At 45.0% G+C, this 26,558-nt stretch overlaps 1 protein-coding gene and 1 long non-coding RNA gene across 2 annotated transcripts; both read left to right on the top strand.

The window, feature by feature from the left end:
- The first annotated feature begins 11,746 nt into the window (after window positions 1–11,746).
- Window positions 11,747–18,005, top strand: LOC122934865. The gene is made up of 3 exons (XR_006388722.1): window positions 11,747–11,783; window positions 17,711–17,855; window positions 17,967–18,005. It is a non-coding gene; the product is annotated as an uncharacterized LOC122934865 (long non-coding RNA).
- A 462-nt stretch (window positions 18,006–18,467) lies between these two features.
- On the top strand, window positions 18,468–26,187 carry LOC122934777 (zinc finger protein OZF-like). Its single transcript, XM_044290474.1, has 3 exons — window positions 18,468–18,553; window positions 19,685–19,742; window positions 24,155–26,187. The coding sequence occupies exons 2-3, from the start codon at window positions 19,730–19,732 to the stop codon at window positions 25,795–25,797; spliced, it is 1,656 nt and encodes a 551-aa protein (XP_044146409.1). The 5' UTR covers window positions 18,468–18,553; window positions 19,685–19,729; the 3' UTR covers window positions 25,798–26,187.
- The last annotated feature ends 371 nt before the right edge of the window (window positions 26,188–26,558 follow it).

Genomic DNA, 26,558 nt, shown 5'->3' with positions numbered 1-26,558 from the left:
CACGGTCGAGTATTCCGCGCGGGTGCGATGCGTGAGTTGAATGCATTGCACCCGCACTGAATCCGGACCCATTCATTTCTATGGGGCTGTTCATATGAGCGGTGATTTTCACGCATCACTTGTGCGTTGCATGAAAATCGCAGCATGTTCTATATTATGCGTTTTTCATGTAACGCAGGCCCCATAGAAATGAATGGGGTTGCGTGAAAATCGCAAGCATCCGCAAGCAAGTGCGGATGCGGTGCGATTTTCACGCATGGGTTCTAGGTGACAGTCTATTCACTGTATTATTTTCCCTTATAACATGGTTATAAGGGAAAATAATAGCATTCTGAATACAGAATGCTTAGTAGGTGATCAATTGAGGGTTAAAAAAATGAAAAAAATTAACTCACCTTCTCCTCTTGATCGCGTAGTTCCCGGTCTCTTCTTTACTTCTTTAATGATGAGCTGTGGGCTAAAGGACCTGTGGTGACGTCAGATCACATGCTGCAATCACATGGTCCATCACCACGGTGATAGACCATGTGATTGGAGCATGTGATCTGACGTCACCACAGGTCCTAGCGGTTAGTTCATCATTAAAGAAGTAAAGAAGAGACCGGGAACTACGCGATCAAGAGGAGAAGGTGAGTTAATTTTTTTCATTTTTTTAACCCTCAATTGATCACCTACTAAGCATTCTGTATTCAGAATGCTATTATTTTCCCTTATAACCATGTTATAAGGGAAAATAATACAATCTTCCGAACATCAATCCCAAGCCCGAATTTCTGTGAAGAAGTTCGGGTTTGGGTACCAAACATGCGCTATTTTTCTCACGTGCGTGCAAAATGCATTACAATGTTTTGCACTCGCGCGGAAAAATCACGCGTGTGCCCGCAACGCACCCGCCTCTTATCCAGGCCAAAAATATGACGCCCGTGTGAAAGAGGCCTAACTCTTTACAGACCCTTTAAGGTCTTTAAAAATTGGACCAGCGGGAAACAGGCTAACGTCTGTGATCAGTGATAATGCCGATCATCGCAGCCATTTAACCTCACAGATAACGAGCTAAAATGCGACCACGGCATCTGGCAGCGCTACAACTGTGAGCCACGCACTATCTGGCCGGGGCCGCCTTTCCCTGGCTGAGATCAGGGAATAAGTCCCATACTAATAATAGGCTTCAGCATGTACAAGGCTTCCAGGCCGACCACTAGGAGGCAGCACTGCATTGGAATATACTGAATTCTGCATTCTGTAATACATGGATATCCAATACAGAAGACAAGCGGCAATCTAATCATATTATAGTTACCTAGGGGGACTTAAAAAAAAGTTTTTAAAAAAGTTAAAAATTCTAAAAATAAAAACATGGAAAAAATCTGATCCTCTTTACATAGAATAAACAAAAAAAATATATAAAACATGACGGGCATCACCGAATCTGAAAACACCGGTACCCTTAAAATATAAAAATACTTATCTTATACGGTGAATGGCATAACAGTAAAAATTAATAAAATCAGAATGGCTGATTCACCATTTTTTCGTCACTTCACCTCCCCAAAAAAATTGTAATAAAAAATTATCAAAAATTTGTTCACACTCAAAAATGGCATCAATAAAAACCACAGATTGTCCTCAAAAATATGAGCTCCATAGACATAACTATAAGAAGTTATAGGGGTCAGATTCTGGCTATGAAAAGTAAAACGTTATTTTTTCCAACGTTTTTAGCTTCCCACTACATCGTGTGCAACAGTAAATGGCGCCATTAGAAAGTACAACTTGTCCCGCAAAAAAAAAAGAAAAGCCTCGTATGGCTATGTGAATGGAAAAATAAAAATATTATGGCTCCAAGAACCACTTGGTTTAATCCTAAAAGCCGGACGCTGTAACTATCCCCCCGACTCTGCGAAACCGCACCTCCCACCGCCAGCGAAGGAAGAAATAAGTACAGGAAAGAATGTCGGTAGCTGCTGGCAGGGGACAGGGCTTCTCCCCCTCAGTAATGCCTCATGCAGACGTCCGTGTCAGTTTTGGATCAGTGGTAACATGGACCGTGTTTAATCCGTGTTTTCTACCGTGACAGATCCGTGTGTCCGTTTTTTGCTGTCCGTGTTGCATCTGTGTTTCACTGACACTGAACAGCTGAAAAATAATTTTCAATGAATCTCTTTTTAAAGATCCGTGAAACACGGATGCAACATGGATAGCATCCGTGGTTTTCACGGACCCTTAGACTTTAATGGGCGTAATGGATCTGTGAACACGGACAAAAAAGAGCTTGCATCCGTGCAAAAAAAAAAAACTGACCCACGGACCGTGCTAAAACACTGATGTGTGAATACAAACATTAAAATGAATAGGGACGTGTGCTGTCCGTGAAACACTGACGTGTGAATGAGGCTTAAGTCACCGAGTGACCAGTCTGCCGACTCCAGTGACCGGAGGTGAGAGAAGCCGGTCAGTCAGCCTGTGATGGCAGCTCAATGCTACTGAACAGGAGGACATCCCTGGGTCCATCCAGGCCCTGCACCAGACGGAGGACAGGGAGCCAGGAAACCGGACTGTCCGGCCTAAACCTGGACGTCTGGCCACCTAGAAACGCAGCGAGTGAAGCACAAAAATCACAAAAACTGAGAAGTGCAGGATCCTGAAAGGGCTATTCCCGTCACATAACGTGAGGTTCTATCGCTAGGACTGGTCATCAGTGTGCGGTAGGTGGGGGCTCGTCTCTATCAGGACCCCACTAATCCTGAGAATGAAGGGGCTGCAGAGCTGCTTTACTGCTGAATCTCCTCCACAGTCCCTGCTCATTAGAGCTCCGGCCTCCGCTGTGCAGGGACAGTGAGGAGAGGACACAGCGCTGCAGCCCCTTCATCTAGAAGAGGTTGTCCCCACCGATCACACACTGACTCCATATCCTAGTGACATCACAGAACACTGTGTGATGGAAGACCCCTCTAATCCAGGAGAACAGCCCCTGTTACAGGGGTCTGGGGGTCTCCTAATATTCCAGGGGGAGAGCAGACATATCTGAGGAGAACTCCCCTCCTGTGAGCAGAGACTCTCTATGGCCGGTGCTGCCCCCTGCTGGCTGGACCTGCTATATATCACCTATAGAACCGCTCCATTCTAATAAACCCAGAACCAAGACCAATAACTGACCTGCAGATCTCACCTCCTGGGGCTGCAGGACCTGCGATGACGTCACAGTCATGTGATCAGTCACATGAGGGGAGGAGTAAAGCAGTGGAGGTCTATCACAGTTCAGCACTTCCTGTCATGTGACCAGTGTGACGTCATCGCAGGTCCTGCAGCCCCAGGAGGTGAGATCTGCAGGTCAGTTATTGGACTTGGTTCTGGGTTTATTAGAATGGAGCGGTTCTATAGGTGATATATGACTTCATTCAATGTTTCAGTTTTTTTCCATCCTGATTTATCTGGATTTAGGCCTCCTGCACACGGTCAGTTTTTTGTGTTCCGTATGTGGAACCATTAATTTCAATGGGTCCACAAAAGAAACCGAATGTACTCCGTATGCATTCTGTTTCAGTTTTTCCGTTCCGTTCAAAGATAGAACATGTCCTATTATTGCCCGCAAGTCACGTTCCATTCAAGTCAATGGGACTGTAAAAAATACAGAACGGATACGAAATGCATCCGTATGTCTTCCGTATCCGTTCTGTTTTTGCGGAACCATCTCTTGAGAATTATATGCCTAGCCCAATTGTTCTATGTAATTACTGTATACTGTATATGCCATGCTTCCGATCCTCAAAAACCAGAAACCAAACGGAAAAACTGAACGACGGAAACAGAAACAGTACTGAAACTGAAAAACTGATCCGTTTAAAACGGACCGCAAAACACTGAAAAAGCCATACGGTCATGTGAATGTACCCTTACATGTGTTGTTCATGGGTGTGAAGAAAAACTAAAAAGTAACAATCTACATCTCCGAGCAAACAACAGTGAAAACCACATTTCATCCGGACGCCTTCCGTTTTCCACGTAAGCCCCATTCACTTCTATGGAGCCAGCGCTGAATGAAAAACCCACCAGTACAGAGCATGCTGTGATGGTATCTCACCAGCAATGGCGGTAACTTAGTGCTTCTGCCGGTGGCGGGAATATTTTTCTACCAGCAATAATAATTACCGGTATTTTCCTATCGGGGCTGTTACTAATGAGGCTTCCATTGCAGAGCGCTCATTAGCACAGCCTTTAACCCCCCACCCACTTGTGTCACGAACAGAACTCCCCTCCTCCATTAGATGGCGCTGCTGTGAACACTCGCTGCTCACTGGATGCCCCGGACAGGACCTGTGAGACGTCATCACGCTGGAGCGCAGGTCCTGTCCAGAGCTTACAGTGAGCAGCGAGTGTTCACAGCAGCGCCATCTAATGGAGGAGGGGAGTTTTTTTCTTTTGCAGAAGCAGAAAAGGGGGCTTTATTTTTATGGGGAGCAGTAATGGGGGTATTATTCTAACACTCGGGGCACTAATGGGTGGCATTATTCTTACGGGGAGCACTAATGGTTGGCATTATGCTTACAGGGGCACAAATGGGGGCATTATTCTTACTGGGGGCACTAGTGGGGGTTATTATTTTTACTAGGGGCACACTAGTGGGGGGCATTATTCTTATGGGAAGCACTAATGGGTGGCATTATTCTTACTGGGGGCATTATTCTTACTGGGGGCACTAGTGGGTGGCATTATTCTTACTGGGGGCATTCATATTATTGGGAGCCACAGTATGGCAGCGAATTAAAACCCTGCATTAAACCACGCCCCCACAAACCACACCCATTTTGGGGTGTGGCTTAACTTGGCCGATATTTTTAGTTGGGAAAGGTGCAACCGTCTGCGACGCTCGTGCACAGACCATTGATTCCGTCTGGTTCCTGTGCGTTCACTACACTCATCGCATCTGGACGGAAAACTCGCCTTATACGTCTCATCTCCTGCCACAGCTGATCAGTAATGACCGTGGCATCTAAGTGGTGAGAGAGGGCTCCATCTGTCACGTCAGCGCCCGCCGTTCTGCCCTGATGGGTTCTCATAGCAGCCAGGAGCCTCCAGGTCTGCCATTTATATGTGAGCGCAGGCCGCGACAAGCATAAAATACAGAAATGTTACAGTATACAGTATTATCCGAGTGCTCGTCGGCTACTGTGCCAGTCCCATAACGGGACTAAAGAAAATACTAACTCAAATATTTAAAAAGCGAACATAAAAAACCTTATCTCCATTAAAAACGGGTTGTTGTGTAACAAAAAGGTGTCACACATAAGGGCTCGTCTCCTCAGTTCTGCTCTGTCTGGATGAGTTGTTCGGAGCGTCAGTTGCGCTCGGTTTGTGTCGGTTTCATCAGGTTTCAGTTATTTCTTTCCCAGGAAACGTAATGGAAACATGGCTGACAACAGCGAGGTCTATTAATGGTGGAGAGAAACGGAAGGTGCTCTGCTTGGAACCGTCTTCCGATGACATAATGCCTGGATTGCTGTTTTTGGTCATCTTCTCCCTCCCAAAAAAATTATATAAAAAATGCTGAGTGTACGCCGGAGTGATACCCTCAACTCTTTCCCCAACCCCCCCCCCCCACTGCTCTGTTTACGGAAGAATAGATATGTCGTCATTCTCAGTACCCCTATAATGACCCCTTCCCCAATGCTCGGGCCCCTCCTATAGATTATACTTACCCCACCTCCTGGCACCCGCGTTGCTCCTGATCCCGGCACAGGCGCCGCTGCATGTCCACGTTGTGCGGAATTAAAACATATAGGGGGGATAGTAGGCCGTGACAGAGACGATCTTGGAAATGGAGGATGAAAAATTGACAGGTGAAATCCCCAAATTGTCAGATCATTAAGGGGTTAATCAGGACCCCCAGGTTATTTCCCCCATAGATGACTATTTCCAGCGCTGGTGACGCTAGTTATCTGTGTATCTGTAGTTATATAATACAGGTGTGTAGACCGCTATAGTGTAAGGATCTATATACCTGTGTGTCCATAGACATGTAATGGGGCCGATTGTATTACTAGACATTAACCCCTTCAGCAACCTGCAATTTTAAATGTTTGCATTTTTGTTTGTTTACTACCAGCATTTCCGGAGACAATACTTGCTTTGTTTTTACATTTCCCTTCATATGAATAACTTTTGAAAAGCCCAAGGAGGGAGAATATCCGCTCCAGTTTTTTTACACTCAGCCACGTGAATCCACGTGGCGGGCAGACTGGCATCAGGCACAGATAGGCAGGTCAGCACCGGAGAACGTAGACCGCCCCCTGTGAGCCAAACAGCCCGGCTTATAACAGAAGCTGGTTAAGGGGGTTGTCTAATGACAAACAGTGGGGGCATCTATAGGATGTGCGATATCCCGCAACTATATTGAGAACGGAGCGCCGAAAGTGGAGGAGGGCGCACTGCGCATGTGCAGCCGCCCTCCATTAATTTTCTATCGGGCCGACGAAAATAGGCTATTTCCGTCGAGCCCATAAAAGTGAATAGGAGGTGGCCGATCAGGCGCGGTGCGTCCCCATTTACTTCTATGGGGAAGCGGCTTGGTGGTGGCCGGACTGGAGTCCTACAGCTAGTCTATGAGGAGACAACCACTTTAAGGGCTCATGTACACAGATGAAAGTCTTTTGCAAAACACGGACACCGGCCGAGCGTATGCCGCTTATTTATTATTATTTTTTACTCCTGCAGAAATGTCATCTGCAAAAAGTATAGGAATAGTAGAACAAAATTACGGATTCAGATGAATCTACTAAGCAGCAAAATGGGGGCTCCACATAGAACTCAAGGAGTGATTAACCCTTGCAATGCTAAAGAAGACAAAATCTCATGTACAGTTTGCGGATTGTTTCCATACAGAAAGCTGCAGATTTCACACTTTTCCCTTAAAGGGGTTGTCTGGGTTCAGAGATGAACCTGGACATATCCCCATTTTCACCCAGGCAGCCCCCCTGACTTGAGCATCGGAGCAGTTCATGCTCCGAGGCTCTTCTTTGCCTTGCGCTGAATCACGTATCGGGCTCTCCTTAGGGCTGCCAGGCGGAGGATTCCGTCCAGCAGTGAGCCTGGTGACGTCACTGGCACTGATGGGCAGGCTTTAGCGCTGCCCATCAGTGCCACCACCCTAGCTGCCCACCACCTTGTTTTTAGGAGACTCCACAAGGCCCTGTTTGTTAGAGACAGAGAACCATGAAGAGTAAGGATGAACCATGGGAAAAGGTCTGTGTAAGAGAGGGGATCCATTGTGAGAAGTCAGAGTTAGGGGGAAACAAAAGGAACGGTCTTTGTGAGAGAGGGGAACCATTGGGAGCGGTTTATGTGAGAGAGGGGAACCATGGGGAGCGGTCTGTGTGAGAGAGGGGGAGCCATGGGGAGTGGTCTGTGTGAGAGAGGGGGAGCCATGGGGAGTGGTCTGTGTGAGAGAAGAGGAACCATGGGGAGCGGTCTGTGTGAGAGAGGGAGAACCATGGGGAGCGGTCTGTGTGAGAGAGGGGGAACCATGGGGAGCGGTCTGTGTGAGAGAAGAGGAACCATGGGGAGCGGTCTGTGTGAGAGAAGAGGAACCATGGGGAGCGGTCTGTGTGAGAGAGGGGGAACCATGGGGAGCGGTCTGTGTGAGAGAGGGGGAACCATAGGGAGCGGTCTGTGTGAGAGAAGAGGAACCATGGGGAGCGGTCTGTGTGAGAGAGGGGGAACCATGGGGAGCGGTCTGTGTGAGAGAGGGGGAACCATTGGGAGCGGTTTATGTGAGAGAGGGGAACCATGGGGAGCGGTCTGTGTGAGAGAGGGGGAGCCATGGGGAGAGGTCTGTGTGAGAGAGGGGGAGCCATGGGGAGTGGTCTGTGTGAGAGAAGAGGAACCATGGGGAGCGGTCTGTGTGAGAGAGGGGGAACCATGGGGAGCGGTCTGTGTGAGAGAAGAGGAACCATGGGGAGCGGTCTGTGTGAGAGATGAGGAACCATGGGGAGCGGTCTGTGTGAGAGAGGGGGAACCATGGGGAGCGGTCTGTGTGAGAGAGGGGGAACCATAGGGAGCGGTCTGTGTGAGAGAAGAGGAACCATGGGGAGCGGTCTGTGTGAGAGAGGGGGAACCATGGGGAGCGGTCTGTGTGAGAGAGGAGGAACCATGGGGAGCAGTCTGTGTGAGAGAGGAGGAACCATGGGGAGCGGTCTGTGTGAGAGAGGAGGAACCATAGGGAGCAGTCTGTGTGAGAGAGGGGGAACCATTGGGAGCGGTCTGTGTGAGAGAGGGGGAACCATAGGGAGCGGTCTGTGTGAGAGAGGGGGAACCATAGGGAGCGGTCTGTGTGAGAGAAGAGGAACCATGGGGAGCGGTCTGTGTGAGAGAGGGGGAACCATGGGGAGCGGTCTGTGTGAGAGAGGGGGAACCATGGGGAGCGGTCTGTGTGAGAGAAGAGGAACCATGGGGAGCGGTCTGTGTGAGAGAGGGGGAACCATGGGGAGCGGTCTGTGTGAGAGAGGGGGAACCATGGGGAGCGGTCTGTGTGAGAGAGGGGGAACCATGGGGAGCGGTCTGTGTGAGAGAGGGGGAACCATGGGGAGCAGTCTGTGTGAGAGAGGGGGAACCATGGGGAGCAGTCTGTGTGAGAGAGGGGGAACCATGGGGAGCAGTCTGTGTGAGAGAGGGGGAACCATGGGGAGCGGTCTGTGTGAGAGAGAGGCAGAACCATGGGGAGCGGTCTGTGTGAGAGAGAGGCAGAACCATGGGGAGCGGTCTGTGTGAGAGAGGGGGAACCATGGGGAGCGGTCTGTGTGAGAGAGGGGAACCATGGGGAGCGGTCTGTGTGAGAGAGGAGGAAGCATAGGGAGCCGTCTGTGTGAGAGAGGGGGAACCATAGGGAGCGGTCTGTGTGAGAGAGGGGGAACCATGGGGAGCAGTCTGTGTGAGAGAGGGGGAACCATGGGGAGCGGTCTGTGTGAGAGAGGGGGAACCATAGGGAGCGGTCTGTGTGAGAGAAGAGGAACCATGGGGAGCGGTCTGTGTGAGAGAGGGGGAACCATGGGGAGCGGTCTGTGTGAGAGAGGGGGAACCATGGGGAGCGGTCTGTGTGAGAGAGGGGGAACCATGGGGAGCGGTCTGTGTGAGAGAGGGGGAACCATGGGGAGCAGTCTGTGTGAGAGAGGGGGGACCATGGGGAGCGGTCTGTGTGAGAGAGGAGAACCATGGGGAGCGGTCTGTGTGAGAGAGGAGGAACCATGGGGAGCGGTCTGTGTGACAGAGCGGTGAAGAAGGAGATCCAGCTTCCAAACAACATATAGATGCTTTAATGAAAAAGGTGCTAAAATCCAGACATGTACATCAGGTCTATGTAAGGAAGGGGTTAAAAACCTGTATCTCTCTGTTAACGTCCTTCTCTGCACTTCACGCCTCTTTCGTCCCCTGGATGAAGCCGGGCCCTTTCTGGTACCAGGAGAGCTGATCAATCAGACAATTGTAGACTGAAGGACAGCTCTGTTTATTTTTAGTATTGCACTCATATATATAGAGTACGTAAGTTCCTTGTCAGCAAAAGGGAAGTTGTCGTAGCTCCAATAAGAAGTAAACACAAGCAAAAATGTACTTATTTGGCAATTACATATAAGTTTACTCATATGCTAAAAATGTCTTTGGAAAGTACCTGTAATTTTCTAGAACCTTGTATATGTCTGCTAAGCAATAGTCACAAAATGGAGTCTGGCCTCCTTATCCTCTCTTCAGTCTACGCGTTTCAGATCAATAAATTCAGATCCTTACTCGTTGGTCATGAGTAAGGATCTGAATGTATTGATCTGAAACGCGTAGACCTGATGTACAGGTCTGGATTTTAACACCTTTTTCATTAAAGCATCTATATGTTGTTTGGAAGCTGGATCTCCTTCTTCTTCACTTATATTTCTACTATCGCTTAGTTCCTGGCGAATATCCGTGCTTCCATTTCAACCTGGGACCAGGTGAGCCTCGACAATTGCTTCTGTCTGACAGAGGGGGAACCATGGGGAGCGGTTTTACTTATTTATTTTTAATCTCTGCTGTACACTACGTGCAGAATTATTAGGCAAATGAGTATTTTGACCACATCATCCTCTTTATGCATGTTGTCTTACTCCAAGCTGTATAGGCTCGAAAGCCTACTACCAATTAAGCATATTAGGTGATGTGCATCTCTGTAATAAGAAGGGGTGTGGTCTAATGACATCAACACCCTATATCAGGTGTGCATAATTATTAGGCAACTTCCTTTCCTTTGGCAAAATGGGTCAAAAGAAGAACTTGACAGGCTCAGAAAAGTCAAAAATAGTGAGATATCTTGCAGAGGGATGCAGCACTCTTAAAATTGCAAAGCTTCTGAAGCGTGATCATCGAACAATCAAGCGTTTCATTCAAAATAGTCAACAGGGTCGCAAGAAGCGTGTGGAAAAACCAAGGCGCAAAATAACTGCCCATGAACTGAGAAAAGTCAAACGTGCAGCTGCCAAGATGCCACTTGCCACCAGTTTGGCCATATTTCATAGCTGAAACATCACTGGAGTGCCCAAAAGCACAAGGTGTGCAATACTCAGAGACATGGCCAAGGTAAGAAAGGCTGAAAGACGACCACCACTGAACAAGACACACAAGCTGAAACGTCAAGACTGGGCCAAGAATTATCTCAAGACTGATTTTTCTAAGGTTTTATGGACTGATGAAATGAGAGTGAGTCTTGATGGGCCAGATGGCTGGATTGGTAAAGGGCAGAGAGCTCCAGTCCAACTCAGACGCCAGCAAGGTGGAGGTGGAGTACTGGTTTGGGCTTGTGGGGCCTTTTTGGGTTGAGGATGGAGTCAAGCTCAACTCCCAGTCCTACTGCCAGTTTCTGGAAGACACCTTCTTCAAGCAGTGGTACAGGAAGAAGTCTGCAAGGTAAGAAAAACATGATTTTCATGCAGGACAATGCTCCATCACACGCGTCCAAGTACTCCACAACGTGGCTGGCAAGAAAGGGTATAAAAGAAGAAAATCTAATGACATGGCCTCCTTGTTCACCTGATCTGAACCCCATTGAGAACCTGTGGTCCATCATCAAATGTGAGATTTACAAGGAGGGAAAACAGTACACCTCTCTGAACAGTGTCTGGGAGGCTGTGGTTGCTGCTGCACGCAATGTTGATGGTGAACAGATCAAAACACTGACAGAATCCATGGATGGCAGGCTTTTGAGTGTCCTTGCAAAGAAAGGTGGCTATATTGGTCACTGATTTGTTTTTGTTTTGTTTTTTAATGTCAGAAATGTATATTTGTGAATGTTGAGATGTTATATTGGTTTCACTGGTAAAAATAAATAATTGAAATGGGTATATATTTGTTTTTTGTTAAGTTGCCTAATAATTATGTACAGTAATAGTCACCTGCACACACAGATATCCCCCTAAAATAGCTAAAACTAAAAACAAACTAAAAACTAGTTCCAAAAATATTCAGCTTTGATATTAATGAGTTTTTTGGGTTCATTGAGAACATGGTTGTTGTTCAATAATAAAATTAATCCTCAAAAATACAACTTGCCTAATAATTCTGCACTCCCTGTATATTGGAGGAGGCTGCTCTAACTAATCTGCAGATTTTATATCATAGGGACTTCAGGACCTTTGATGATGTCATGGTCATGTGATCAGTCACATGAGGGGAGGAGTAAAGCAGTTTTTTTTCACAGTTCAGCACTTCCTGTCATGTGACCAGTGTGACGTCACCGCAGGTCCTGCAGCCCCAGGAGGTGAGATCTGCAGGTCAGTTATTGGACTTGGTTCTGGGTTTATTAGAATGGAGCGGTTCTATAGGTGATATATAGCAGGTCCAGCCAGCAGGGGGCAGCACCGGCCATAGAGAGTCTCTGCTCACAGGAGGGGAGTTCTCCTCAGACATGTCTGCTCTTCCCCTGGAATATTAGGAGACCCTCAGACCCCTGTAAGAGGGGCTGTTCTCCTGGATTAGAGGGGTCTTCCATCACACAATGTTCTGTGATATCACTAGGATATGGAGTCAGTGTGTGATCGGTGGGGACAACCTCTTCTAGATGAAGGGGCTGCAGCGCTGTGTCCTCTCCTCACTGTCCCTGCACAGCGGAGGCCGGAGCTCTAATGAGCAGGGACTGTGGAGGAGATTCAGCAGTAAAGCAGCTCTGCAGCCCCTTCATTCCCAGGATTAGTGGGGTCCTGATAGAGACGAGCCCCCACCTACCGCACACTGATGACCAGTCCTAGCGATAGAACCTCACGTTATGTGACGGGAATAAACCTTTCAGGATCCTGCACTTCTCAGTTTTTGTGATTTTTGTGCTTCACTCGCTGCGTTTCTAGGTGGCCAGACGTCCAGGTTTAGGCCGGACAGTCCGGTTTCCTGGCTCCCTGTCCTCCGTGTGGTGCAGGGCCTGGATGGACCCAGGGATGTCCTCCTGTTCAGTAGCATTGAGCTGCCATCACAGGCTGACTGACAGGCTTCTCTCACCTCCGGTCACTGGAGCCGGCAGACTGGTCACTCGGTGACTTACTGAGGGGGAGAAGCCCTGTCCCCTGCCCGCAGCTACCGACATTCTTCCCAGGGGGATGGCTAGAGCGTCCGGCTTTTAGGATTGAACCAAGTGCTTCTTGGAGCCATAATGGGGTTTTTTTTCCATTCACATAGCCATATGAGGCTTGTTTGTTTTTTTGCGGGACAAGTTGTACTTTCTAATGTCTGTCGCCATTTACTGTTGCACACAATGTAGTGGAAGCTAAAAACTTTGGCAAAAATAAAGCTTTACTTTTCATAGCCATAATCTGACCCCTATAACTTCTTATAGTTATGTCTATGGAGCTCATATTTTTAAGGACAATCTGTAGTTTTTATAAAGTGTGTACAACTTTTTGAGAATTTTTTATTACATTTGTTTGGGAGGTGAAGTTATGAAAAAATGGCATATCAGCCATTTTGATAAGACTTATTTTTTACTGTTGCACCATTCGCCATATGAGATAAGAATTTTTAAATTTTTAGGGTACGGGTGTTTAAACATGACAGGCATCGCTGTGTCTCAAATTATTTTATTTATTTTTTATTCTAAGGAAAGGGGGTGATTTAGATTTTTTACTTTTTTTTTTTTTTCAGGATAAAAAAAAAAATGTATTCAACTTTTTTAAGTCCCCCTAGGTAACTATAATATGATTAGATTGCCACTTGTCTTCTGTATTGGATATCTATGCATTACAGAATGCAGAATTCAGTATATTCCAATGCAGTGCTGCCTCCTAGTGGTCGGCCTGGAAGCCTTGTACATGCTGAAGCCTATTATTAGTATGGAAGTCCAGCAATACAAGTAGCAAGCTTATACTAAGACGGGGTAACAATGTGTAAAACAATCAGTCCAGCAGGGGTACCCTGTTTGTTTGTTAGATAACTAAGTTTAATAAGAAGTTTAAGAATTTACATATACACATACATATACGGTTCTATGCAGTTGATCCAAGGAGAGGCCAGAGTCTGAATATATACCTAAGGTGAAGGTATATAGAGCGGGAGGCCGTGGAAGAATATCCCTAGCACTGATTCCCTAAACTGGTCCTCTGCCCAGGGACGTCTCCTGGTGGTGGGGGCGCCCTGTCCACGTGCCTAATCTCCAGCTCCTAGCTATCCCTGGTAAGGTGAGTGGTGGAGTGAGACGGCAATACGTGGTGTCTATATGGATCAATAGCACGGATAAAGGATTAGTTAAAGAGGTGTCCACTGTATACTGCCCTCGTGGCGTATCCAGGAGGTACAGGGCACACCAAGAGGATAAAATTCTTGTTAGAAAAAAATACGCACAATTCAGCATAGATATATTGAGATAGATAACCTACAAGCCCCGATGCGTTTCACCCACGCAGTGGGCTCATCAGGGGGTTATATGTGGTAGGTGTGTTAAGGTCCTGGGACCATTACCAATGGTTGTGGCCGTCCCAGTTCGATGATACGTGCGTGAATAAATACATACAGGAAAAAACAACAATCCTTATTGACACAACAGACCCAAGGTAATTAGATGGTTGCCAAATGGCAGTTTACATACGTTTTTTTGGCGGCATGGTTAATAACCTCGACTGCCTACATACACACTGCAGAAATAGACATATAGGGCCCAGGTTAGTACAGATAAGATAACAGAGAGTGATTGCCCTTAGCACTGAGTGTTAAATGTAGATAGATACCTGAGGTTAGCAATGGAAGATTGCGTACAGACCATTACTGAGAAGGCTCATAGATAAGCGTATGTATTATTAGTATGGGACTTATTCCCTGATCTCAGCCAGGGAAAGGCGGCCCCGGCCAGATAGGGCCTGGCCCCCAGTTGTAGCGCTCCCAGATGCCGTGGTCACATTGGAAAGAGACGACTGATAGGACGGGGACAGGGCTTCTTTTTAACTCCTTCCTGACCAGCGCTGATAATGTACATTGTGGCCGGTGGTAGTTCCTGCACTGTACTGTACATATTGTCATGATGATCTCGTGCTGTCCGTGCACTTGTGAGATCAGCAGCAGGAGTGGGTCTGTATTATGAAGCTCTGCTCTTGCCACAAGTGTTCAGTAGTGACCATCATGGTTATCACATCGGTGGGGTCCGAGTCCTGGCACCCCCGCTGATCAGCTGTTACAGGGAGCTGCCGCGCTCCCCGGAGATCTGAAGATCGGGCTCTCGGCAGCTCAGCAAGCTCCGTGCCGTACATAGTATTGCAGCTCAGCACTTGTGTTGAGTATCTTTCATTGCACATGGGGTGTTGGCTCTTCATAGAGGCTAGTGAAAAAAGAGATGACGCAGATGATGGGCTTCACTGGGGCCACAAGGAGGAGGAGCAGGAGGGATGCGCTGAACCCCGGCCAAAGGCACAGTGTCAGACTCAGAGGTGACATCAACAGTATTCTGCTGAGAGGATGAGTGATCCATCCAGTCCACAATCTCATCCTCATTGCCCTCATTTACAGGTCCTTCTAAAAAAATTTGCATATTGTGATAAAGTTCATTATTTTCTGTAATGTGCTGATAAACATTAGACTTTCATATATTTTAGATGCATTACACACAACTGAAGTAGTTCAAGCCTTTTATTGTTTTAATATTGATGATTTTGGCATACAGCTCATGAAAACCCCAAATTCCTATCTAAAAAAATTAGCATATCATGAAAAGGTTCTCTAAACGAGCTATTAACCTAATCATCTGAATCAACAAATTAACTCTAAACACCTGCAAAAGATTCCTGAGGCTTTTAAAAACTCCCAGCCTGGTTCATTACTCAAAACCGCAATCATGGGTAAGACTGCCGACCTGACTGCTGTCCAGAAGGCCATCATTGACACCCTCAAGCAAGAGGGTAAGACACAGAAAGAAATTTCTGAACGAATAGGCTGTTCCCAGAGTGCTGTATCAAGGCACCTCAGTGGGAAGTCTGTGGGAAGGAAAAAGTGTGGCAGAAAACGCTGCACAACGAGAAGAGGTGACCGGACCTGAGGAAGATTGTGGAGAAGGACCGATTCCAGACCTTGGGGGAGCTGCGGAAGCAGTGGACTGAGTCTGGAGTAGAAACATCCAGAGCCACCGTGTACAGGCGTGTGCAGGAAATGGGCTACAGGTGCCGCATTCCCCAGAAACAGCGGCAGAAGCGCCTGACCTGGGCTACAGAGAAGCAGCACTGGACTGTTGCATGTCATTCGGAAATCAAGGTGCCAGAGTCTGGAGGAAGACTGGGGAGAGGGAAATGCCAAAATGCCTGAAGTCCAGTGTCAAGTACCCACATTCAGTGATGGTCTGGGGTGCCATGTCAGCTGCTGGTGTTGGTCCACTGTGTTTTACCAAGGGCAGGGTCAATGCAGCTAGCTATCAGGAGATTTTGGAGCACTTCATGCTTCCATCTGCTGAAAAGCTTTATGGAGATGAAGATTTCATTTTTCAGCACGACCTGGCACCTGCTCACAGTGCCAAAACCACTGGTAAATGGTTTACTGACCATGGTGTTACTGGGCTCAATTGGCCTGCCAACTCTCCTGACCTGAACCCCATAGAGAATCTGTGGGATATTGGGAAGAGAAAGTTGAGAGACGCAAGACCCAACACTCTGGATGAGCTTAAGGCCGCTATCGAAGCCTCCTGGGCCTCCTTAACACCTCAGCAGTGCCACAGGCTGATTGCCTCCATGCCACGCCGCATTGAAGCCTCCTGGGCCTCCATAACACCTCAGCAGTGCCACAGGCTGATTGCCTCCATGCCACGCCGCATTGAAGCAGTCATTTCTGCAAAAGGATTCCCGACCAAGTATTGAGTGCAGAACTGAACATAATTATTTGAAGGTTGACTTTTTTTGTATTAAAAACACCTTTCTTTTATTGGTCGGATGAAATATGCTAAATTTTTTTTATAGGAATTTTGGGTTTTCATGAGCTGTATGCCAAAATCATCAATATTAAAACAATAAAAGGCTTGAACTACTTCAGTTGTGTGTAATGAATCTAAAATATATGAAAGTCTAATGTTTATCAGTACATTACAGAAAATAATGAACTTTATCACAATATGCAATTTTTTTTAGAAGGACCTGTATATTGTCAGAAGTGAGGGAGACCTGTGGCCGCTGCTACTACTGGCTGGACGGCTGGTGCCAACTGGGCTACTGCTGTTTGCATCACTGCAGCCACCTACATTCTCACTCTCGGGGGACATGCAACGGGCCTTTCGTTTTCCATTACCCACCTGTTTGAGGAATGAGAAGTCACAGGTTTAGTACATTATCATTCAGTGGGGAAACTGCAACAGGTTTTTGGGAAAAAAGACACAACTAGACAACCTCTGCTACTAATATATATATGCACTAAAATATTCTTATTTACACACTTTATAATTGTAGAAAATGTGCAACAGTTCTTTTTTATTTTTTAAAGTGTAGTTCGACAACCCCTGCAACCGAAATATAAGCCGCTGTTGTTGATGCATTAAAATATTCTTATTTGTGCGAATATAATCTGTAGAAGCTGCAACAGGTACTTGGAGGAGAAAGCACTGGGTCCTGCACATTATAAATATACTGTCTCTCTAAAAGCTGATGTATTGTTCAGTACAGTCTGTATATGAACTGCTCCCCCCAGCTGTAACAGATACACAGGGAACTAACTCGCCCTGTCCTGTCCCTGATGATAAATCCTGGCATTCTATCCGGTTATATAATCTACCGAAGTAAATCTATCTTGCCGATCTCTAGCACTACCCCTGTTATGTGTCATATACGTCCTAGTACATCATCACATCAGTGGCTGAGCTCAGAATGGCGTCTCTGCTGGAGATTACATTGTTTTTGATAGACTAGTCAATAATCTCCTTCCTGATTGGCTGTCAGACTGACTGAAAGGCATTGTGGGTAATGGTCATGTGATTCTCCATCTTCATCTCTGCCCTGTTTCCCTCACTGCTGTACTGCATTTGAAATATAAAATTGTGGGCGCCGTTTTGTACAGTTCATCCGTATCAAGTCACCAAAACTTCAGATATTTTTAGATACTTTTATGGAATTTGTAAAGAATCTGATTTAATTCTCTGTAGTCACCTCCATAGTACACGATCGGTAATACTATTCTCCATTTGTAAGACACTTTACTTCATGTAAGATGTTCATCCAGATGTGATTTTGATCTCAATCCTCCATGTTTCCTTCAGGTTCCTTAGGTTCAGGACTCTCTTCTTTTTAAAGCTGATGGTCCTTTCCATCAATGACCCACCAAGGATGAAGAAGGACAGAGACCACATGGCTGCGAGGATATTAGACCTCACCCTGGAGATCATCTCCTTGATAACTGGAGAGGTGAGAGTTTCCCATGACATCACTCTTATCTCTAGTAATAAAATAGGAAATGACTGGAAAGGTGAAGGATTCTTAGAATCTCTGTAGTGATCGGCGTCTCCCCATACACAGGATTACACAGTAGTGAAGAAGTCGTCTGGTGAGTGTGTGACACCCCGTGTGTCAGGAGGACGGAGCAGGACCCAGAGCCCCATCACCGAGCCTCCACCTCATTCCCTGATACATGAGCAGAAGATCCTAGAACTTACCACCAGGATCACTGAGCTGCTGAGCGGAGAGGTGAGCGCTGCTGGGAATGCTGGGACATTATACAATAACGCCAAGGGAGGGGTCTGGTAATGACTATCCTTGTGTTGTCAGGTTCCTATAAGGTGTCAGGATGTCGCTGTCTATTTCACCATGGAGGAGTGGGAGTATTTAGAAGAACACAAGGATCTGTACAAGGACACCATGATGGAGAATCACCAGTCCCTCACATCACCAGGTAAGAGGAGACCTTCCACGACTGTAGAGGGGAGAACAGTTCTGGGAGTCAGATTCCCCATCATCTGATCATCACATATAGACAATGTATTCAGTCACTTTGTGTTTTTCCTACAGATGGATCCAGGCAGAGAACTCCACCAGAGAGATGTCCCAGTCCTCTTTATTCCCAGGACTCTCCAGAAGAAAAACCAAATATCCCACTGGATCATCAGGTAGATGAAGCTGAGGTTTCTACAAATCCCCTATAGACTGATGTAATGAGTAACCTCCCCCAGCAGCAGTGGAGTACACTGTCCCCTCTTCTTCTTCTTATTGGCCACACTTGATTTCTGGATTCATATAAGATTGTATTAAGGTTTAATATCTCGTTAACCTCATTGAGGTGGTCGCATGAGCTCAGTTTAGATTTTCAACTGTCACCAGACATATCTTCTGTTAGAAGGAATGACAGTTACAGGGAAAGAGCTACGGCAAAAAAGACATGCCCCCTGAGAAAGGACATGTTCCCTGTGTTGCCAGCCTGAAACAAATCTAGCAGAGCAATTAGTGCAATGAATGGGGAGATCTCTGGATCCACGTGAGGTTCAGGGCTGGTTCTACCATGTACTATATGATGTCTTATTTTCATTTTTTTACATCAGTCATGGTGTTCTGCCTCTCCAGTCTAAGTATTGAAAGTGTGATGTCTGTAACTTACAGTTGTGCTGAGATAGCGGTAACCATCAATCTTAGCTGAATTGGCTGACAGTGACTCGATCCAAATGACGCCTTGTAGATCGCGAGGAAGTTTATTCCAAATTGTGCAGATCAGACACCGATAAACAAATGAATAGGTCAAAATATCATGGTGTGAGCAGCTAACAGGATACATGTGGCTGAGATGGTGAGTTAAGCCAGAATGCAAGAGAGAGAGGGGAGGAGACTATACAGAGAGGACAGCAAGAGGGGAAGAGAGAACACACAGGATAAAAAGGCAAACCATGCATGTGTAACTTGACACATAGCATAAACCCTTTTAGCGGGAAATACAGTAAAATTTCCAGCTGCAATAAAAGACTTCTTTATTTCTTTACTGTTAAAACTACAACAATAATCTAATCTAATAATTTAACTGGAGGTGATGAGCACAGCGTCTACTCCAGGATAGGATCAGGTCATTTGATGCCTTATATGATGTGTAAAATACTTGACTGAATGTTGATCCTATCTGATCACCACTTGAGGAGATCCTTCTCCTTTTAGAGCAGATTGGTTCTGGTCTTCTAGGGGTTTTTGACCTTCATCTGGATATAAGATAAACTTGTGTTCTGTTTTCTTTATTTCTCATGTCTTTCATCTTACAGGACAGTTCTGGAGGAACAATAATTAGCTTCGAAATACCTGTATCAATGTCAGTGAAAGGTAAGAGTCTTTCAGAAATCTTGAATAATGGAAATTTTTGATACAGACTGATCATAGGGCCAATTTTCCAGAATGAGAGTTTGTAGAAACGCTTGTTCACAATAATTGACCGTGTAAAGATACCCGATGAATGGACAAATACTTGCTCCTCGGGTGATGATGTCTGTTGGTCGTCATCAAAACGTATCATTTTTTGACAGCAGGTTGTGCGGTATAAGCTGGGATCTGCTGCCCAGAAACCGTGATTCATCTCTGCTAATGAACAGGTAATTATTGTGAATGATCTTTATTCCCAATAATTGCCTGAAACATCGGTCCGTGTTAAAGGACCTGAAGTCCAGATAAATGTTCTCCTCATAGTCATTAATATTACTGCTACTAGATTTAGTAGGATCCAACCTGCAGCTGACCAAACAAGAAGAGAAATAGCTAATTAGCTGAATGTGATGTTCATGATTAGGGATGAGCGAATCGACTTTGGATGAAACATCCGAAGTCAATTCGCTCATCCCTATTCATGATGCTTGGGAGAAAATAATTCAAGAGCACTTTGCATCCCCGTTACCCCTAATGGTAATATATTACATGTATTTTGTACTAACTAAAACCAAATACTCATACTTTCATATTTTGTTATGAGCAGTTCAGCAGCCTCTTGGCAACCTGTTAATAGCACATTGACATTCAGAGGAGACTGTTGTGGGCCTGCTCTGTGACCTGTTCATTAGGAAATATTATACTGTATGGTCTGAATAGAAACACCTGTTGCTGTCTCGACAAAGCGATTTATATTCTGGGACACACACTGCAGATAAAGAACTCCTGAAAACCATGATAGTTTTTTTGATCTTTTTGATCTTTTTTTTTTTTTATACAAATACGTGAAATACATGTACATAATTCTAATTTCTTACATGCCCTATTTACTATATATTTCTCGTCTTGCTATTGTTTCAATAAAGCTTAATTGTTTCTAGTTAGACGTCAGGGAACACACACAGGAGAGAAGCCATATTTATGTTCAGAACGTGGGAAAAGTTTTAGTCAGAAATCTTGTGAGCCATCTAAGAATCCACTTAGGGAAGAAACAGTTTTCATGTTCAAAATGTGGGAATTGTTTTACTCTGAAATTGTGTCTTGATAGACATCAGAGAATTCACACAGGAGAGAAGCCATTTATGTGTCCTGAATGTGTGAAGTGTTTTAGTCTGAAATCACATCTTATGAGCCATCTAAGAATCCTGTAACAGTCACGTACACACACATACAAGGGGAGGATAGTGACCACTGCGCTCCACCCTCACCCCTGGCCCTGCCTACTTGCCTCACGAGTCCTGATGACAGGGGACAACTGGACGGCAGTCCCTAACTTAGGATACGTGCAGGAAGGACAGACAAGACAAGTAACGGATAGTGAACGGACTGGGTCAAAACCAAGAGGACAACGCAGTACAGAGGGATAAGCAAAGAATGGTCAGGAGAAGCCGGGTTCATAAATACCAGGAGAGTCGAGAAGTACCAAAGGAGTCTGCAAAGAATAGTCAGGTGGAAGCCGAGGTCAAAATACCAGGAAGGATGCGCAGTACAGGAGGAGCAGGCAAAGGATCGTCAGGGAACAGGATCATGTAAGTATACAGGTATCCAACAAACGCCAGGAACCTAAATTAACAGGCAACCTGTGGCCAGCAGGCTGCCTGTATTTATAGTGGGGAGTAAGGGTCATGTGATGTGGCCAGCCTCACATGACCGACCAGTCGAGCACCGAGTGATAAGCTCGGTGCTCAAGGCAGACCTAGGAGCAGGGAGGCTCCCAGCTAGCAAAGCCGCCCTGGGAACAAGGTCAAACACAGATGCTCGCTCCCGAAGCTAAGCAGCAGGTCTGCGGCTGATGGGAGACCGAGTGTGCCTTCGGCACCCCGTTACAAATCCACTTAAGGGGAGAAACCATATTCATGTTCAGAATGTAGAAAATGTTTTATACGTCAATCAGGACTTATTCAGCATCAGAGAACTCACACAGGGGAGAAGCCAGTTTAATGTTTAGATTGTAGGAAATGTGGTATGGATTAAATATGCACATTTTATAGCCTTTGAGAGATGGGAGGGTATAGGGGCACGGGAATAAGTAGGTCCTTTACTTTTATATATATTAACGTGGCATCTATGATGGAAATGCTGTGTAAATTTTTGGGACATTTGTATTTGTGTAACATCATGTTTGTTTTAAAGAATTTTCATGCTGTGGATATAAAATAAAAAATTAAGAAAAAAAAAAGATTGTAGGAGATGTGACAGATTTGGAGCTTTATTGTAGGATCATGCCCTCTGATGTAGAACTTAACCCCTTGAGGATCAGTGTTGTATTAGTATGGTACAGACAGGAGTACTCAGAAGACCTGCACTAATCTATTGTGGCATTCTGATGGCATGGACACTGCCATTATGCCCACAATAGAAGTAATGCACAGCCATTATCCTGCTTGAACAACAGAGATCACTGTTTAACCATCTATCTGCTGTTATCAAAGCTGATTGATGCATAGAGGGGGGACAAAGAGGAATCCCCATGTGACTTCATTATGGAAATACTGAAGCAAATCCGTCATCTCACTGGTCAGGATTACAGAATATACTGCTTATTCTTGTAGTCAATTTTCCATCAGTAGAGGAGAACAGGGTTTTATTAACTTAAAGGGGTATCCGGTAATAAATAATGATCCAAGAGCGCCTCTTCTTAGGCCATATGGCTTCATCATACATCAGTCACGTGGCCTAGTTGGAGCTCAGCCCCATTGAAGTGAATTGGGCTGCAATACCAAGCACAGCCACTGTACTATGCACAGCGCTGTGCTTGGGAGAGATGCTAGGAGCTGGCTACTCTCACCTGGTGAGAGTGGCAGTTCTCCATAACAGCTGATTGGCGGAAGTGCCGGGACTTGGATCCCTGCCTATTTGATAATGATGACCTATCCTGAGGATAGGTCATCATTATATATTCAAACTACAAAGAGTTAGATGATCCCCATGCTGCTGTCCTCGGGAACCACAAGATTCAATTTTGTCACTGCTGGGTACACAAATAACTAGGTAGACTGCCTGTACCCCAAATAATATACGTATATAGAAAATTCAAAACCGTATACTCGCATTGACTAATTGAGTATCGAACAATACTGTATTATTATAAGGCACACTAAAAAAAATACACTTGCCTTTCAAGCTGTAGGGTGTTTTTTTTTTCTGTAATCTCCTCCAAAGAGATATATATATATATATACGAACTGATTCAAAAAGTTTCAGCTTCTTCTAACCTTAACGTGCGGCTCCGGCCGGTAGCACGCACGTGCAGGGAGAAGCTACGCTGTAATCAAGAAGACGGATATTCAGTATGACGTTTCATGCTCTTTGGGTGCCCCCTGAGTCCACACTTTCTCCTACGCAGTTCGGAATACTCGGACTCCTTCATCAGGGATATGTGCAGTTGATGGTGTTTAGGATTTTGTAGACGTCCGTCTCCCTGGCAATCGGCTCAATTGAGGAGATAAATATAATTTTCTTTATCCTTATCTCTGTATATAGGAATGTATCTGGTCCCTCCCTCTATAGAGCATGCAATTTCCTACTAAAAAACAGCTATAACAATCCAGAATAAACTAATTCCTAAGCGAAAAAAGTAAAAGAAGGTGTTTTTTCTTATTTGCATATATCACCATTGTCCCGCCGTGCACGTATTTACTGGAAAGCAAACAGCTCTATTTGCTGGTTAAGTCCCAAAGGTGCGAGGCTATCCAGGTTGTAGATCCACCTGCTTTCATTTCTGGACATAAGTTTAATGTAATCTCCCTCCCCCCTCCAATCTGGTTTTATTTGTTTGATTGCCCAAAAACTAGATCCCTTAAAGGTCCCTCCATGGTTTTCACTATAATGGCATGAGAGTGGCCTGGTGGCATGGTTTTATTTATATTTCCTATATGTTCACCAATTCTTACTTTCAATGGTCCCTTTGTCCTCCCCACATATACCTTTTCACGGGGGCATCTGATATAATAGATTAGATAACCCTTAATTTTGTAGCTTTTTTGTTCATTTTTTTTTTTTCAAAGATGGGATTTTTGTGTTCCAAAAGATTGCATGTTTTGCAAGGAAAAAAAAACATTCTTCATATTTTTTTTCTCAGATTTTTTTGATTATTTTGTATTATAATTTTTTTGGGGGTATTCTTTTGATAGTGATTATTCATCATAATGTTCTTTTTCCTGTTTTTTATAGATGGAGCTATTATATTGCCCAGATTCCTTGCCTTCGGGTATTGGGTTAATTTTTCATTTTTTTTTATTTATTATTAAACCTCAACTAATTAATAGAAAATAATTTGCTTTGGGAAAATAAGAAAATTTTGTTTCTTTTTCTAGATGAAGACGGGTTGAGCAGCTCCCATGGATACTTCAATTTATCTTCCTACCATGAAGTAGAAGAGAACAATACCACGCAAACTAATTCAATAACTCCTAATGTATCCTCAGTCTTTCAAAGTGAAGATCTATCCACTGACACCACTGGTCACAAGAAACCTTCATCTAATCAATCACTGATTGGCAGAAAAAGAGCTAAACAGAAACATGGGAAAATATTTCCTTGTGAGAAACCGTTAAAAAAGGATAGTAATCTGTCTTTGCATGAGAGAAATCACAGAAACAAAAGGTCATTTTCATGCTCTGAATGTGGGAAATCTTTTACCAGGAAATTCATTCTAGTTGGACATCAGAGGACTCACACAGGAGAGAAGCCTTATTCATGTTCAGAATGCGGAAAATCTTTTACCAGAAAATTCATTCTAGTTGGACATCAGAGAAGTCACACAGGAGAGAAGCCGCATTCATGTTCAGAATGTGGGAAATGTTTTAGTCGGAAATCACATCTTGTGAGCCATCTAAAAATCCACTTAGACGAGCAGTCATTTATATGTTCAGACTGTGGAAAATGCTTTAATCAGAAATCAACTCTTCTTTATCATCAGAGAACTCATGAAAGAAATAAGCTATTTTCATGTTCAGAATGTGGGAAATGTTTTAGTCAGAAATCGGACCTCTATAGACATCAGCAATCTCACACTGGGGAGAGGCCATATCCATGTCCTGAATGTGGGAAGGGTTTTAGTCAGAAATCATGTCTTGAGGGCCATCTAAGAATCCACTTAGGGGAAAAGCCATTTTCATGTTTAGATTGTGGGAAATGTTTTACCGGTCAATCAAATTTTATTCGGCATCAGAGAACTCACACAGGGGAGAAGCTATATTCATGTCTTGAATGTGGAAAGTGTTTTAGTCAGAAATCAAATCTTGTTACACATCAGAGAACTCACACAGGGGAGAAGCCATTTATGTGTCCTGAATGTGGGAAGTATTTTGGTGTGAAATCATTGCTTATAGAACATCAAAGAATTCATACAGGAGAGAAGCCATTTTCATGTTCAGAATGTGGGAAGAGTTTTAGTCTGAAATCAAATCTTGTTAGACATCAGAAAACTCACACAGGGGAGAAGCCATTTATGTGTACTGAATGTGGTAAGTATTTTGGTGTGAAAACATTGCTTATACAACATCTTAGAAGTCACACAGGGGAGAGGCCATTTTCATGTCCGCAGTGTGAAAAATGTTTTACTCAGAAAACACATCTTGTGACCCATCTAAGAAATCACTTAGGGGTGAAGCCATTTTCATGCATAGAATGTGGGAAGTCTTTTAGTCTGAAATCGTGTCTTGGTAGACATCAGAGAATTCACACAGGGGAGAAGCCATTTTCATGCATAGAATGTGGGAAATGTTTTATTCTGAAATCACATCTTGTTAGACATCAGAGAACTCACACAGGGGAGAAGCCATTCATGTGTCCTGAATGTGGGAAGTGTTTCAGTGTGAAATCGCAACTTGTTACACATCAGAGAGCTCACACAGGAGAGAAGCCATTTTCATGTCCTAAATGTGGGAAGTCTTTTATTCAGAAATCAAGTCTTTCTAAACATGAGAGAACTCACTCGGAGGAGAAGCAATTTTAATGTTTATATTGTAGGAAACGTGGAGCTTCCTTGTTGGACCTGCTGCCTTCTGATTTAAAACTTAATGGGGTTTTACAAGACTTTAATACCGATGACCTATTCTCAGGATAGGTCATCAGTATCTGAACAATGGAGATCCGACTGCCGGAACAACCACTGATGAACTGTTGGTAGAAGGCATCAGCGCTCACAATAGAGCCACTGCCTTCTTTCAGCTTTTTCTAGGCCAGTGACAACACAATCATCGGTCATGTGGCATAGGCGCAGCTCATCCCTATAGAAGTGAATAGGGCTGAGATTCAATTCCAAGCACAGCCGCTATACTATGTATGGCACTGTGCTTGGTGAGCTGTGAGAAGTCCGTGGTGCTCACAGGAGCTCCGGTGCCTTCTCAAATAGCTGATCGGTAGGGGTCCCGGGTGTTGGACCCCCACGATCAGATACTGATGACCTATTCTGAGGATAGGTTATCCATATTAAAGTCTTTTAAAAACCCTTTTAACCCCTTGGGGATCAATGTCATGTACTGTACAGACAGAAGTACTAAAAACCTGCACTAAACTTTTGTGACATTGTGATCACATTGGCACTACTGCTGTTCCCGCAAGAGTAGGACCACAGGTGTAATACATGGCCATCATCCTGGCTGCACAGCATTGATCACTGTATAACTCCCTGCCTGCTGTTATCAAAGCTGATGGGGGGGGGGGGGGAGCAAAGGTCATCCCATTTGATGTCATAAAGACATGATGGAAATTCTG

Source organism: Bufo gargarizans, chromosome 4 (genome assembly GCF_014858855.1).
Source record: "Bufo gargarizans isolate SCDJY-AF-19 chromosome 4, ASM1485885v1, whole genome shotgun sequence".
Lineage (NCBI taxonomy): Eukaryota > Metazoa > Chordata > Amphibia > Anura > Bufonidae > Bufo > Bufo gargarizans.
Note: the sequence above shows the minus strand (reverse complement) of the source record. Positions and strands in the feature narration are given on the sequence as shown.